This window comes from Hippopotamus amphibius, chromosome 17 (assembly GCF_030028045.1).
Source record: "Hippopotamus amphibius kiboko isolate mHipAmp2 chromosome 17, mHipAmp2.hap2, whole genome shotgun sequence".
Classification (NCBI taxonomy): domain Eukaryota; kingdom Metazoa; phylum Chordata; class Mammalia; order Artiodactyla; family Hippopotamidae; genus Hippopotamus; species Hippopotamus amphibius.
This window is the reverse complement of record NC_080202.1, coordinates 12,303,413-12,319,653: the sequence shown is the minus strand read 5'-3', so window position 1 is coordinate 12,319,653 and position 16,241 is coordinate 12,303,413. Positions and strand designations below refer to the sequence as shown.

General features: G+C 53.9%; 1 protein-coding gene across 1 annotated transcript in view; it reads left to right on the top strand.

The window, feature by feature from the left end:
• RAP1GAP2 (RAP1 GTPase activating protein 2) overlaps positions 1–16,241 on the top strand; it is a 177,522-nt gene that overhangs the window by 148,983 nt on the left and 12,298 nt on the right. The window contains exons 15-18 of the mRNA XM_057715860.1: positions 5,361–5,432; positions 5,946–6,032; positions 7,370–7,504; positions 15,739–15,876. Of these exons, the coding sequence (XP_057571843.1) occupies positions 5,361–5,432; positions 5,946–6,032; positions 7,370–7,504; positions 15,739–15,876 (432 nt within the window). The remainder of the gene's footprint in view (positions 1–5,360; positions 5,433–5,945; positions 6,033–7,369; positions 7,505–15,738; positions 15,877–16,241) is intronic.

Here is a 16,241-nt window from a genome sequence, read left to right as displayed (position 1 = left end):
GTCATGCCATGTGCTAGAGTGAGACAGAGGCAGGGGAGAGTGAAGAAGAGAAAGTGGAGAGGACTGTCAGGAAAGGGGAGAGGAAGAAGGGTGGTAACGAACAAAGGGAAGAAAGGAAAAGGAGAAATGTTCACGGTGAGAAGGATGGAGACCAGGGGCCCTGGTAGACCCTGGCCACCGGGGGTGGCCCTCTGGTTTAGCCATTCTGGGCAGATGATCTTAACCTGAAGACTCCTGGGGGGTGGGGTTGTGAGCGCCTGGGTCTCAGCCTCCTGACCCATTAGTGGGCTTTCACGTTGGCTCAGAATCCTCACGGATGGCGGTGAGCCTCTGCTGCCCTCACCCTGCCCCCTCCTGATGGCCGTGTCGCTAATGCTCTCCTTCGCTGCTCCACGAGGAACAAATCCCACCTCTTGGGTAACAGTTTCTCCATATCGCAGTGGTGTTGGGGTGCATGGGAACCAAGGGAGATAGACTGAAGCAGGGTTTTTATTTTTAATTTTTTAAATACATCTTTATTGGAGTATAACGGCTTTACAATGTTGTGTTAGTTTCTGCTGTACAACAAAGTGAATCAGCTGTGTGTATACCTGTATCCCCATATCCCCTCCCTCTTGAGCCTCCCTCCCACCCTCCCTATCCCTCAGTCACAAAGCACCGAGCTGATCTCCCTGTGCTCTGCAGCAGCTTCCCACTAGCTATCTATTTTACACTTGGTAGTGTATATATGTCAGTGCTACTCTCTCACTACGTCCCAGCCTCCCCTTCCCGCCCTGTGTCCACAAGTCCATTCTCTACATCTGCAACTTTAGTCCTGCCCTGCCACTGGGTTCATCAGTACCATTTTCCTAGATTCCATATATATGTGTTAGTATACGGTATTTTTGTTTGTTTGTTTTCTGACTTACTTCACTCTGTATGACAGACTCTAGGTCCATCCACCTCACTACAAATAACTCAGTTTTGTTCCTTTTTATGGCTGAGTAATATTCCATTGTACCTATGAGCCACATCTTCATCCATTCATCTGTCGATGGACGTTTAGGGTGAGGCAGTGTTTTTAAAGTGGACGTTAGATAGCCTTTGAACTCCTTGTAGGTAAGTGCAGAATGTGGAGTTCACATGCTTCTCTGTGTTTTCTGGGGGAGAGATGCCATAGCGCAAATTCTCAGAGAACGCCCTGCTCCCCGCAGTGTAGGAACCACTGTGGTAAGGGAGAGGCAAGAGGCACCTGCAGAAGGAAAACACAGGCCTGAAATGTTTCCTGTATAATAACTTAGGCCAGTGCTGCTTCCCGGAGTTCGTGAGGCTATAGGACTTCATAGCCATCTTTACAAAATATCAATTTTGCTTGAGTATTTTGGGAAAGAAAAATGATGTTGTTATTTTATATGTGTTGTGTTATGTAATTGTTATATTGGTACAAACCCAGGTGTATTAAGTGCAAAATTCACATCAGCTTTAAGGTCAAATAGGAGGCTTCCGAAACAAAACAAAACAAGAGCCCCCCACACTCTCTTGTTGAAGGCATTTAATTCTTTTACATGCCCGTGTTCATCCTCCTCTGTCACTGAGCAGTTGTAGCTGAGAAGTTGGAGAAACCGTTGTTTGGGTGTTTCCTTGAAGGCTTTGACCGACACAGAGATTCTCTTCCAACAGCTGCTTGATTAATTCGTTGGTGGAAGCGAGTGTCCTCATTCAGTGCCTACTGTGTGGGCATTTGGAAGTGACATAAAGAAGCAGCTTCAGGGACCAGAGAGGACAGTTCAGCCACTGGGTCACTCGGACAGCCACCTGGTTCTTGTAACAGCCAGTGCAGGCAGAGAAGGATCCTCTGAGCAAAGCCGTGTGATGGGAGGGCTCCCAGGCCCTGCCAGGCAGTGTACATGTGGCTTGCCTGAGGGGCCCCTGCCGGCAGAATGAAGCCTCTTGTGGGTGTTTAGTATTTGCTTTCAGTTCCTGTTAGGAGATGGAGTTCGGCTCACTGGCTCTCCACTTTCCGAGAGCTTTAGTAGAGTAGAAAAATAGAAAAGAGAAACGTCAGAGATCCAAGAAAGCACCACCCCCCCCTCCAGCAGTGATGCCAGAAGCCTTTAGCAAGTCTCCTCAGCCACAGACTCTGGTCCAGGGAAAGCACTGTCTGCAGAGACGTGGTGAGAAGCAGAGCTCACAGGGAGAGCGGGGCTGACCCCAGAATGTGGGACCTTGGGCTCCACCTGCCAGGGAGACATTGAAGCCGGAAGGGAAGACCTGTGAGTGAGGGCTGGGTCGGGGGGGCAGAGGGCAGGGAGGGAGATGAGCCTTTCAAGGTGCTCCCCAAAGCTCTGTACATCCATGCCCCCAGCAGCACCCCAGTGATGGGCAGACTGAGGAGGATGTGGTTAGATCCCTCAGGGGGTCCCGGTGACACGGGACCTTAGCTGACCCCTGCGGGCTTAGGGGCTGTGGCAAAGGAGGGTGAGATTTCCTTGGGGGCCAAGCAGTGCCCCAGAGGGCCCCCACTGGGGAGGACAAACAACAGGAAAGAAGAGGAAGGAGGTGAAGGACAGGGGTGGGGATGTGTAGGAAAGGGTCCCAGACTGCGAGGCTCCGGAATCTGTTCTGTTCCTGGCCGTGCCTCTGATTGCTGTGTGACCTTGGGGCCAGTTCCTTCCCTCTCTGGGCCTCTGTTGCCTTCTGTGTGAAATGAGGAAGTTGAAGTAGGCAATCTCTGAGCTTCTTCCAGTTCTGATGTGCTGAGGAGGGAAAGGAGGGGGAGTTGAGAAAGAGGTGTGTGTGTGTGTGTGTGTGTGTATTAGGAAGTGGTTTGGGGGAATGCTATTATTTCAGGTGTCCTTTATTAGGTGCAGGTGAGCAGGGAAAATAAAGAAAGCATCAAGTGACAATGGTTACCTCTTACTGAGTTTTTGATCTGTGCCGGTCACTGTGCTAGGCCCTTAAAAGCAGCCTTCTTGAATTCTCCCAAGCCTCTGGCCAGGCAGGCCTCCATTAGCCCTGTTTTACAGGGGAAACAAATTGAGGCTGAGAGCTTAAGTTTCTTAAGGCCTGAGGCCACAGAGCCCGGAAATAGTGGAGCCAGGGTCCTGTCCGGGTCTGACTGTGCTCTTCACCACAGAGCTGTCAGAGCAGGTGGGAACTTGGAACCCATGATCTGGGGTGTGCATGAAACATCACATCGAATTATGTTTCAGATGTGAATTTCATCCCCATCCTGCTAGCATGAAAGGAAATAACAGCTGAGCCATCACTAGGACTCCTTCCCCAGCCTTCTGAGCTCATTCTACCCCGACTCCTCAAGTTCCCCAAAGGTGTGGGGAGTCTTAGGCGAAGCAGACCGTGGGGATGGGCTGCTGCCTGTGTACCCCTTCCCCTCACTGCTGATCTGTTGCTTGAGCAACCTTGTGGTCCTCTAAGGCTTCCGGGCCACGCTTGGACGGACGTGGGGATCTCATTCAGTCTGGAGTCCTCGGAGGCTCCCTGCCTCCCTGGTGTATCCTAATTACTCACACACCCATGGCTTCTTCTGCTTTCCGGTCTTGAAGAGCCTCTTCCCCGGAGTCACCTGCTGCCTCTCTCTCTCTCTCAGCCCTGCCCCCACCCCTGCTGGGAGGCCTGGGCTGGATTTAGAAAACAGGAAAGTGAGGTTGTGTTCAGGCAGCTTCTGCTTTCAGCTCGGCAACCCAAAACGGTCCCCAAGAGGAGGGAACAACAAAGGCCCGGGCGTTTTGCTGGCAAGGGGTCAGGAGAGGGAGCGCGTGGGGACAGAGAATGGCCAGCAGAGGAAGGACCTGGCTCCTGCCTGCCTGACTCGGCTGCTGCAGTGGGCGCGTGGGCTCATCGGGCTGGGAGAACGCGGATGGAAGAGCGTATCTGAAGCTACTTACCCAGTCAGCAGAGGCCACTCTAACGCAAGCCTGAGCAGGAGGGGGCGTCGGGGAGGGAAGAGGGGAGAGCCGGGCCTGGCCTGTGGCCTCAGCCCCATTAGCAGCCTCTCAGTGGCCTTCCCCCTCCCTTCCCCTCGATTTTGGCCCCGTGGGTGGAATTCTTGACTTGTGCCACGGGTGCACGGTGGGTGGTGGAGGGGGAACTGTTTGGCAGCTGGAACCAGCCAGAAATCACGTCAGCCAAGCACACGCCATTTCCTGACTCTGGGCACTGCTGCGTGGGCTTTGAGGCCGGCCTCGCGCTTGGGGAGAGAAAGTCATGTGGACCGGCCCTCTCCCGCTCCCTTCGCCTCCAGACCCTGGCAGGGCCTTTGCCTGGCCCGGCTCTGAGCTCACCGGCTCTGGCAGACTCCGCATCTGCCCTACTTCGCGGGGCCGGGGAGGCTGGCGGCGCGCCAGGGCTGGGCTCACGTCAGCAGCCCGCCAGGGGAGGGCCAGGGCAGCGTCTCCAGGGAGGCCTGCAGCCGCGTGGGCTGAGAACAGGTGAAACCAGGGCCCCTCCATGCGGAGAGGGCAGGTGGAGACGTGGGGCCTGTTCTGAGCCCGGGAGGCCCCCACACGGAGCACCTCGGTGCCCGCTCTCCCATAGTTTCTGCTCACCCCACCCAGAGCCTGGGACACCCCCATGCAGAGCCCCTTGGTCTCCCTCCACCCCCAGTTCCCAGCCTGGGCCCCGGCGCTCTGTGAGTTCAAGCCTCGCCCAGACGGACCGACTCTTTGTGTCTGAGACCAGGGCTCCCAAACACCAGTCCGCTGCCTGTACAGAAGCTCTTGGGTGCGTTTAATAGTTGCAGATTCCTGGCTGCAGCCCAGAGCAGCTGATTCAGTAGGTTCGGGGTGGAGCCCGTGTAATCGGTATTTATTTTTAAACACTTGAAGTGATTCTGACATCTGGCCAGGTTTGGGAGTCGGTGTTGTGGGAAAGAGCTCCAGAGCAGGGTCGGGGAGCTCTGGATTCTCGGTTTTTCTCTGGGGCTAATCTCCTGTGTGCCTTTGGAGGGATGGCTCCGCGGCTCTGGGCATCTGTTTCCTCATCGGGAATCCAGGGCTGATAACTCTCCCTGTGCCTTCTCTGTGGGATTAGCGTCCCAGTCAAATGAGGTAATGAGATAGCATCTCCTGGTCTCTTGTACTGCATTAGAATTAGGGTTCCAGGCAGCTCCTCAGCCCTGTCCAGTCATCTTGCCAAACTCACTTCCAGCCTCCAGGAATGCAGATAAGGGTGTGCGGATGGCTCCAGGCCGTCCAGCCCTGCTTCTAGGAGCGGTGACTCGGGTGTGCTGGCAGTGGCTCAGGGGGCACTTTCTTTGTATTTTGGGAAGGGGAGTAGATCCCCCAGGACCAGGGCTCAGAACGCTCATTGTCCTCAGCTTGGGTGTCCTCCCTCCTGGCCCACACCGAGCCTCTGTGTTTCAGGTTGCAGTCACTGCACGGGAAGATGTGCCTGCCTTTGGCCCACCTCTGCCCAGCCCCCCTGTTTTCCAGAAGGTAAGAAATTCTCTTTTCTGCCCCTCTCATGTCTGAGACTCCAGGTTTCCACACCTGAGTGGCAGTGGTTGCAGGGGGGCTGAATTGGGCTAGAACTTTAGGAGCACCTTCAGCAGGGTGGGGGAATCTCCTCGCTTGGGGTCTCTCCCCACCTCTCCTTGTGCTGCCAGCCTGGCCCAGCACAGGGTCTTTTGCAGGGTGTTTGACACTGGGGTTGCCTTCCTGCTAAAAGAAGGGTTTTTATGCCCTGCTCTAGGCCCAGGAGCCTTGGGCACAGATGGCCTCCAGTCGTGGAGATGCCACCACGGGTGTGGAGGGTTGACTCTCCAGCACCAGGGAAGCTGGTTTCCATGTTGGCGTCTTAGTGGGTGGGTTTGGGCTGGGCTAGAAATGATGAAATGTCAGAAGGGGACCTTTTGGGGGCTCTCCACAGGCCCGTGTCCTGCCTACCTGTTCTGTGGCTGAGGCCCTCTTGGCAAGAGCTATAAGGATGGGGTGCCTTGTCTTTTCCAGGGCCTGGAGTTCAGGGAGTTTCTGCTCACCAAGCTCACCAATGCAGAGAATGCTTGCTGCAAGTCGGACAGGTTTGCAAAGCTGGAGGTGAGAGCATGGTTTCTGACCTTCCTCCTGCCCTCCTGGACAACCTTTCCTGGGGATCTATTCTTGGGGGCTGTTTAAGGTGGGGAAGCACCGTCTTTGCCCCTCTAAGCCTTCAGCCTTGTGTTGATGTGGAGCTCTTTCTCCTTGTGGGAACTCCATCCAAACTTCAGGTCTCGTCAGCCATTCACCAATCGTGTATTGAGCACCTACTGTGTGCCAAGCTCTGTTCTGTTCCCTGGGATACTGGAATATGTGAGACACAGTTTCTGCCCTTGTAGAGCTCATAGGCTGGTGGGAGACGGGTATGATACAGTGCGCTGGACTGTGATGGAGACCAGCACAGAGGCTGCTTCTGTCTATGGGGAATGGAGGGTGTGTTCAGGAAAGGCTTCTTGGAGGAGGTGGCCCTTGAGCTGATGAATTTGGATATCTGATGAACCTTTTGCCAGGTGAAAAGAGTGGGGAGGGTTATTCCAGGCATGAGAAACAGCATGTGCAAAGGCCAGGTGGATTCAGAGCATGACTTTGTGAGGGAGCTCCAGAGGGTTGGATGTGGCCTAAGAACGATTCATGTAGGGGATGGGATGGTGGGAGGCCCCCCTGGAGATGCTAGTCGGGTCAGATCAAGAAAGGCTTTGAACTAGAGGTAATGAGGCCCTAATAAAGTACAGGAGGAGGTGAGAGAGAGGGTAGATTGAAGGGAAGGAGAGTGGGAAGGGTGGCCAGTTAGAAGGTATTGCAAGAGTCCAAAAGAGACAATGACAGCTTGCTTACGCAGGGCACAGGAAGTGGTCAGAATCAGGAAGACTTGGTGGACTCCTGCATATAAGAGTGGGGGGAAGTGGGATTGTGGGCCTTTGTCTTGGGCTCTTTGCTGACATGGGGACCACTGGAGATGAGTTCTGTCTGGGCCTGCTGATTGGAGATGCCAACAAAGGTGGCTGGGTTGCTGAAAGGGCTGGTCCTGGTCTATGTGAATGGCGCCCCCTGGAGGCTATATACATAGCCCTGGATGCACATCTGGATGGAGAAGAGCTGTGGGCAGTTGGGTACATGGAGGTGGCGCCTGGGGCAGTGATCTGGGCTGGGAGTCACCAAGGCAGTGCCATGGTAGGGTGAGGTGGCCCAGGGAAAAGGGGCAGAGGGAAGAGAGCTGTAGTGTTAGCTGCAGCATTTGTGAGTGTGAAAATCTCAGCCTGGATGTAGGTCTATCCCGTCGCTAGGACGCAGTTCGCCGGAAGAGCAGCTCTTGGGCCAGGTGTCTGGAGCCCCCCAGGGAGAGGGCACACCTCTGCTGTCAGTGCCAGTTTTGCAACCCCCACCCTCTTCCCTTCCAGGACAGGACAAGGGCCGCCCTCCTGGACAACCTTCATGATGAACTCCACGCCCACACTCAGGCCATGCTGGGACTGGGCCCAGAAGAGGACAAGTTTGAGAATGGGAGCCATGGGGGATTCCTGGAGTCTTTTAAGGTACAGGCACAAGAGTGGCTGGGGATTGCTAGGGCAGGGAGGCGGGGGGCAAACAAGGGAAGACAGCAGGACAAAGTCCACGTGCTTGTGACCCCAGGGCCCAAGTGCCAGCCAGAGGTGGCAGGACCAGCAGGGGCATCACAGATGTTTGCAGAGGGCAGGGACGTCAGGAAGTGTGAGCGCTCACAGCAGCCGACAGTGTCTCCGTCGTCTTCCACATCCTTTCTTTGATCTGAATCATCTCCTCCTGGCCTGGGGGTCTGCTAAGTGGGGACAGGGGAAGAGTTAGCATCGGGAGAGGAGCCTGTGCAAACCAAAAACATTACTGCTTTCATCTGCCTCTTTCTGTGGTTGGGGAGACCAGGGCAGGATGACAGGAGCAAGGACACAAGCCTTAGGGGTCTTCAGCAGCCGGTGTGGGAGATTGCATGGCTTGTTCCCAGCTGGCAGGGCAAGGGAGGACCCGGCCAGGGCTGGTGAGATAGAGTTGCAGGCAGGTCCTCAGGGACTTTGCAAAGGGAAGAATTTTCTAACCAGAGTGAGCTACTAAAATAAGTAATGAGCTTTCTGTCCCTGGAAGTAATCAAGTAGCGCTTGGACAGACACTTAGCTGGCATGGGGTAAAATAGGTTCATCATCACATGCGTGCCAAGTGCACCTGGGTCCACCCAGCACTTACATCCAGCATCCGATTTGAGGCTGGCTGTAATCCTGAGCAGTTGGCGGAAACTTGGGTCTTGTTATTTTCGCTCACACATGGGGGATAGGCTGAGAGAGGCCGAAGGACCGCTCAAAACGTTACACCTACAACCTTGTTTCAAACCCAAGTTTTCTGGTTTTTAGGTCAGTGTTCTGCTGGATTGCAGAATGATTTGCAAAGCTACCATTTTGGTGGCGGTATGTGTGGGGTTAGGGTTAGACCTCCCTATATTAGAATCCCCGCCCTGTGTGATCCTGGGGCTGGTCTTTAAAGTCTCTGAGCTACAGATTTCTTATTAACTACACAGGGATGATGAATAGGACCTCTGCCATGGAGTCAGTGGGAGAACTCACTGAAATAATGCCTGGAGAAGTGCATGTGGCCTGGAATACAAGAAATGCTCAGTAGACGTGTTAGCCATTATTACTGTTTTCATGGAAAGTGAAAGCTTAACACACATTATCCCAGCGACAGCCTCACGACTGCCCTCTGTGCCCTGTGAGGAAGGCTATTATTATGGGCACGATAATCTTGGTATGAAAATTCATACTCAGTTTTAATAACGATGGGCGTGATTTCACATGTGAGGAAACTAAGCCTCAAAGAGACAAAGCAATTTGTCCCAAGTCACCCAGCAGACATGGGAGTTGAATCTGGGTTTGCCAGATTCCAAAGCCTGTGTTCTTAATAGCTACATGACATTGCCTCTTGGTTCCCAACTCCCTTAAGATTCCACCCATGCTAGCCTGGCCTGGGGAAGCCTGGAGTCTGTCCCTTGCTGCCAGGCTGGACCACAGAGAGCAGGGCAGGGCAGGGCTCTGCTGGCCTAGTTGGGGCCAGCTGCTGAGATTCCTCATGGGGGTGCGGGTAGGAGCCAAGCGGCTTCCCTAGGCTGGTGGGAGATTCCTGGGGCATCTGTTTCAGTCCTGATGGACGGTGGCAGCCAGGGTGAAATAGAAATTGGGAGATGGAAAAGAAAGGGGGACGAGGGATAAGAGATGAGATGAAAGGGGAGGAAAGAGGGAGCCTGGTCGCCGAGAGAGGGGTGAATGTGGCACCTGGAAATTAGGAAAACCTTCGTAGGTTCTGCCCACCCCCATCATAGCAAGCATATCAGACTGCTCCCACATCCCATAGTCAATGTAACTTATACAAGACTTGAGCTGCAGCTGACTAGCTAACCTCATGTTATATTTTGCAGACACGCAGTGAAGCATGTTGCTTTCAGTTTTGCAAGTTTCTTTATGTATTTCGGAGTTAATAATTATTTTTTTCAGGTGTCACATGTTTTTATAACCTGGAAAAGCTTGTAGGCTGTGGACAGTGGAGAAGATGGCCCAGCAGCCACAGGCAGGTTGTGGGTCTAAGGGCCATTTGCCCAGGGCCTTCCCTCCAGCGGCAGAAGCAGTTGATCTGTCCTTGACTCCATGGGGTCTGACTAAAGGGCTTTCCAAGAGAGATGCTTTCAGACTTTATCATCGCTTGTCTTTGATCCCATAATCCAGGGAATTCATCTTTTCAACCCTAAATCCTTCCAACTGCAGGCTGAAGATAGACCCGCTTCTGCATTCTGCTTCGGGGTGAAGGAGGGGATGGTCACAGTCACACAGTCACACAGCCACGGTCCCAGTCAGTCACGCAGAGTAAGCCTTCAGAGCTCTGCTAGTTATGATCAGCTTTTTTGTAAACCCTGCTGCGAACCCGAGCTCTTTTGCCCTGTCCCTTCCATCCTTGCCCGCACGTCTCCCAGGCTGGGGGCAGGCCAGGCTTAGCAGCAGAGCCTGGGGGGCTGGGGGATTCTGATGTTTGGGCCGTGACTGTGGCCAGGCCTGTGGTCTGACCCAGCTCAGGAAAACGTCTCTAGTTTTGATATTTCTTCACGGGCCCCTAGGGTGGTGCCGTGTGTCAGAATCGTCGGCATTCCCTTGGGGTTCCTCAGCCAGACCTCCACGGGATCCCTCTTCTAGGAGCAGTGCAGGAAATGACTCCAGGAAGAAAAGTTGTGTTTTACGTCAAAGTTCCTGTCAAAGTTCTCATCTCACAGGCGCAGGGGAACACAGCTAAGAACTCCCAGGACTAAAAGTGCCCTCAGCCATCTCTCCCCTTGCCTCTGTGACTGTTCTTCCCCCAGCCTCCAGGCCAGTGGCCCTAGGTCCCTCTCCCGAGGAGCAGACCCATCATGGCCCTGGGCTGTGCTTCCTGACACCTCACACCACTTGGAATAGCTCTTCGCATCTTACTTCAATCCCACTGGCTCTGATTTAAGCTTTTCTCTCCTGAGAAACAGAACCGTTGGTTTATGGACATCTAGACCTGCTTCTCAAATTGAGGAGCTTAGGGATATTCTCAGGAATTTGTCAGTTCTATGAACACGTTAATTTTGCATTTTTGCTTTAGATGATAATTATATATAATTGAGAATATGATTATATGTATATAAAATTATAGAGACTAAACTTTTGCCATGAAACTCACAATTAAAAGACATTTCTATGGAATATGTAGTTATATTGCAAATGTAGTCCATGGGACCACTGCTGTTGGAGGTCTGGAGACATATTTTTGGAGTCTTGCAAGAAGCGTTTCCCTTATAAAGGAGCGTGCATTACTCACCTTTGAAAAATACTGATCTCTAGACAATTGTTCTCAAATGCCGTTCTCAGCCACTGCCAGCTGTTGAAGAAGTTTTTATGGGTCCATAATGAAATGAAAAGAGCGATGCTACTTGATATATCCACATGCTGTGTACGTAAAGCAAATGTGAGCCACGTTTTAAGAAACACTGAGCTAGCCCTGTCCTCTGCTGACCTCATCATGCAGAAAGGGGATGGAGGACCAGGGAGGCGAAGGTCACCCAGTGTCATTGGAACTAGAACCACAGCAAGCAGGGAGTTGTCAGGTGACTTTCTCCCAGCATCTGAGGGACTGGGAGAGTTGATACATTGGTCTCATCTGACCCCTAGTGGCAGAAAAAGAGCCCCAGGCTGCAGACATCCCTGCAGAAGTACCTGCAGGCAGGGCACTCCTGCAGCTCATGGATTGGAGCTCTGGTCTGTTGGGGGTGGAGGTGCAGAGGGGATATTTCCTTCTCCCGTTGGGCTGCTGGAGGGACAGAAGACCCTGTTGTGGACCTCAGTACTTGCTGATTAGGAGTCATCTCAGCAGGCCAGCAGTTAACATCTTTCTCTCCCTGCCTCTTGCTTGCCTGGTACCGATAGGCACATTCCCCTCTGTGCTCATCCAGTACACTGTGTCCCTTACCTTGAGTTTGTTAAACTGAAACACTCAAAACCCATTTGTAAGCAAGCGAAGTTTGTGGTTGATCCAGAGGAGACGTGCTCCCTCCACAATGCTAACGGGTGCTCACCGACCCCCTCCCCCCCTCTCCCCGACCCTGGCTGAAATGAAGTGATGCAAGCAGGTACCTAGAAAGTGACCCCCTCTCTCTTTTCTGACTTCTCCAAGGGAGAATTCTTTCAAAGGTAAGCCGGGAGGTGAGCTGAGGGCTGGGAAACCCTGGTCACTGGGGACGGTGATGCAACCAGAGGTGATTGGCTGGGAGGAGAGCAGACTGTGAGGACAGGTAGGGACAGTGGTGTGAAAGGTAGACTAGACGAGTCTAAGACTCCAAGGGCTAGAAATGGTAAGATTTCAGGTTGGTACATGGAAGACTTTTCCAAAGGTCAGGCTGTCCACTGCTGGAACAGGCAGCCTTGAAAGCAGTGAGCAACCCGTCCCTGGGAAGATGCAAGCAGAGGAGCCGTGCCCTGTGGCCTGGATGTACAGGGGCTGAGTGGAAGCGGGTCCAGATGGTTCCTGCAGAGCTGATGCCCCGCAGAGGCTTCACGTGCCTTTTCCCTCCTGCCTCCCTCTTCCCACAGCACGGTCCTCCGTTCTTGTCTTCACCCTTTACCTGATCTTCTGCCCAGCTTGAGAAGGCTAGTGCTTCCAGCTCCACATCAGATTGAAACATGGACTACTTTAGACCTTGTCACTGGGTGATTTTGTCTGAATCATGCATTATTTTAGGGTTTTGAGGTAGCCGTTGTCTCTCTCTCCTTCAGTCCCTATGGGTGGGGGAGGAGGGCTGAACCTGAGGTGAGCAGGTGTCACGCCAGGTGTCCAGCACACCCTATCGCGTGTCATCCTCGTGTTTACAGATGAGGGGACTGTCTCTGAGAGGCTCACATATTGTGCTGGGAAGAACCAGGATTCAAACCCCTTCCTGTTTGCTTTGAGCAGCAGATGACTCCCCTGCACGTCCCTGGAATTCCCTGTCAGCCCACGGTCTCCTCAGACTTATCTTGTTGACTCAGGTGGCAGCACCAAGGGCATTCAAGAAAATTCCTCCCAGACTGTTAGAGACTTTTCGTGGGGTAGGTGCTGAAACTCCATGGTTTCTGGTCACCCTTAGTCCATCAACCAGTTGAATTATGTGTTCAATCTGAGCCACTTTTTGGGATTCTGGGGCCCTTCTGTCTGGAGCCCAGGTTCTGATTGGGGTCCTGGCTCCATCTCTTACCTGCCATGTGACCTGGGTAATCATTTCCCTTTAGGGACCGTTTCTCTCAGTGCCATCCTCTCTGTGTCTCAGAGTGGCAGTAGTCAATAAGATCATGTATGTGGAGCTCAGGAGACCAGATACCATCGCACAGGGCTTATTTCATGCATCGAATCTTCTCTGTAAAGAGACATCAAGGAACACATCAGAACAGAAGTGATTAATTGATGTGTCGTTGACTGTCGTGGTGGCACATGAGGGCACCAACGGAATGAAATGATGCTGAGATTTATGGAGCACTTGGCTCATTTAAGCAACCTTGATGTTTATCTGGGGAACCCTCAGAGTGGTACCCCACCTTTCCTGCCCTCAGTTCTCCCAAGGGTTGATGACTTAAAGATCTTTGCATGATGCAATGAGGAGAACGTGCTGGCTGTTTTAACCATGTTGCAGGAGACTGTTGTTAGGTGACTCTGTACTGTGGTCTAGAAAGGGAGAGAGGGGGAGAGGGAGGGAGAGAGATGGGGTCCCTTCAGAGGTGTCTTTGGCTCAGGCAGGAGAGCCTCGGTGACATGAAGAATACGAGGCTGGTAGGCTCTATGCTTCATTCGAGAGTAGCTCGTTTTCAGGGCTGTCACATTCGCAAACAGTCCTCCTTCCTGAATCAGCTTCCCTCATCAAGACTGAAAGGCAGGCAGGTTGTGGTCCTTGGCCAGGTCAGAGCTTAGAGAATTCCTGACCTTGGGGAGAGACCCCAGGGGTATCCGCTGTTTGGGTTGGGAGCAACATTCGTGCTAATTTCTTGGGACCACCTTGCTGTAGGCCAAGCTCTTCTCTCGATACGTCAGTGGAGGGAAGGAGGCTAGTTCTTCCACACGAGACCATCTGGAGGTTGGCACATGGAGTGTGTAAGCTGACACATGTGCAGGAGTGTGGGAATGAACCCAGCGAGGATGGGAACAGCGTCCACACATTCGTCCTTCTGCGTCAGTTTTCTGGAGCTGAGGTCCCACTGACTCACACAGTAAGGAAAATCCATTAGCTCACTCATCCAGTAGAAGGGCCCAAGGTGGCTCGTGGTCATCCAGACTCCTTCCCCTTTCCCTCTGCCAGCCCCAGTGCACCAGCTTTGTCTCTCAGGCTTGACCCCTTATGGCCCCAAGGTGGCTGCTACGGTTTCAGGAGCAGACACGTCACATCTCTTCTGGGAACATCGAGGAATCCTTTCCTCAAAGCAGATGTCCCCTCCTGTTCCACTGGCAAGGGGATGGGTGACGTGACCCCCTTAGAGGGATCGTGATTTACTCCTTTGGATCAACAGTGGCTCTGCCAGCAAAGGGCATGGCAGTGGGGGGTTGGGGAGGAGGATGGCACCTGTATGTGAGCAACTAATGATATATGCATCTGTGTGTCTTTGCACGTGGGCCTGAGGCCCTGGGGCCCTGGGCAGCTAATGAACGCAGAGGGCGCACCCGTGGGCACCCATTACTTTAGCATGCCCTACTTTCAGGAACACGTCTTGTTCCCCCAGCTGACTTGTATGCTCCTTGGCGGTAGCAGCTGTGTCTTCCACTTCTTTGACTCCCTTCCTGTCATTCTCCCAGTTCCTGACCCAGTGCTGGGCCCACGGGAAGCACACAACAAATGCTTATCATTCTCAATAAGAGTAGCCACAGACATGGGGTGCTTGTGACGTGCCGGGCCCTGTCTGTGTACGCTCACTGCAGCCCCATGGTGAGATCTCCTGCATCCCATTTCACAGGCAAGTCCCAGAAAAGCTGAGGAACCTCCCAGGGGCACCAGCTGGTGGGTGGTGGAGCAGAGAGCCCCAGTATACATTCTGGCAGTCAGACCCAGGCCCTCCAAGCTTGTGGCTGCATTGCCACCTGGCTGTATTATTGAGTGACCGAGTGAGTGATGAAAGGGAAGTGATGGGAGGGTTTGGGGGTTACTAGAGAGAAACTGCCCTTCCTAGACTCTCAGGTCATCTTTGAAGGCCTCCAGAACCACGGAGCCTCATCCACATGGTGGGTGGGATCCTGTGGGACTCCCCTTGGTAGGAAATCCTCCCCCCGTGTCAAGCTGAGAGTGTCTCACTAGGACCAGTGCCCTCGGGTCTGCTTCCAGAGCAGCGCAGGCCTGCTGGTCCATCCCTGCTGCTGGCTCAGCAGTCTTGGTTTTAGCTCTCCTCATCCTTGCGTGCTCTGTGACAAGCCCCCGGCCGTCCCTGTTGTCCCCTCCTGGTTGCTTCACTGTGTGTCCACGTGCCCTTTGGCTCTCCGGTGGCCCTCAGTGGGCCTGAGCGGTCCTGTGCTCCCAGAGACCCCGCGCCTCTACTTGGTCTGAGCGTGCATCTCCTCCTCCAGCAGCTGTGCCAGGCTGCGGGCTCGTCTTCACAACCTCTGAGGCCCCTGCGAGTGTGAGGGAAGGCTCGGGGCACGGGTTAGTAAGAGCTCCTTATGGTTCAACAAGATGGACGTATTATTCCACGTTGCACAAAGCGCACTTTGGGATGACGGCAGAAGGGATATAGACGCACACTGAGCTTTCTGCAAAAAAAGAGTCCAGTTGGGGTCAGGCTCATGAGTGCGTTTAGGGCCCGTGTGATCCCCTGGAGCGATCATTCCTGTTTTGGATGAGGAAGCTGTCGCTTGGAGGGGTGGTAACTAGACCAGGGTCACCTAGGTTTAGGGAGCTGTCTAAACCTCACTGTCCTCACCTGTAAGATGGGGATAACAGCCTTTGTCTGCCGCGCCGGGAGCTGGGGCACTGACCCCTCAGACTCCCCCTGGCTGGTGTCCTCCCTCGCCTCTGCCTGCGAAGAGCCACCCGTGCCCAGAGCAAGTGATGGAATATGACAGTTCCCTGCTAACTGTAGTGGTTGTAGCGCGGGCCACTGAGAGAGAGAGTGCGTGTGTGTGAATGTGTGTGCACATGCTGAGGGCTGTGTCTGCAGACCCCGGCAAGCGGACAGGGGCATCTAGAGGCACCAGACTCAAAGCCTTAGTCCCCTGTCTTCTGCTGTCCCCGCAGAGGGCCATCCGCGTGCGCAGCCACTCCATGGAGACCATGGTGAGCAGCCAGAAGAAGCAGCACGGCGGGGGCATCCCTGGCAGCCTCAGCGGGGGCATCTCCCATAACAGCATGGAGGTCACCAAGGCTACCTTCTCGGTGAGAGCCCCGGGCTCTGGGCCGGCGCACGGGTCCCCGGGGGGCTCCCCCAGGCCTCGGTGGGGGAGGCTTGGGCCAGGCGACCGGACCAGGATGACAGAGGGAAACCGAGGCTGTGGGGGTGGTGAGCCCAGGCCCTGCCCTCTGACATGGAGCCTCCGTCCCAGGCAGCGCCTGGGGTTGGCCCAGACTGGAGGCTTTCCTGCTGTCCTGTTCTCTGAGCTTCCTCGGCAACTGGGCCTCCTCCTCAGGGCCAACCCTGCAAAATGGGCCTGAAGCCAGTTTCTCTGCTTGAGGGCTTGGGACCCGTGCCTGTGAGAGGGGTGTCCTTGCTCTGTTATTACTAATGATAACAGTAGCTGCCC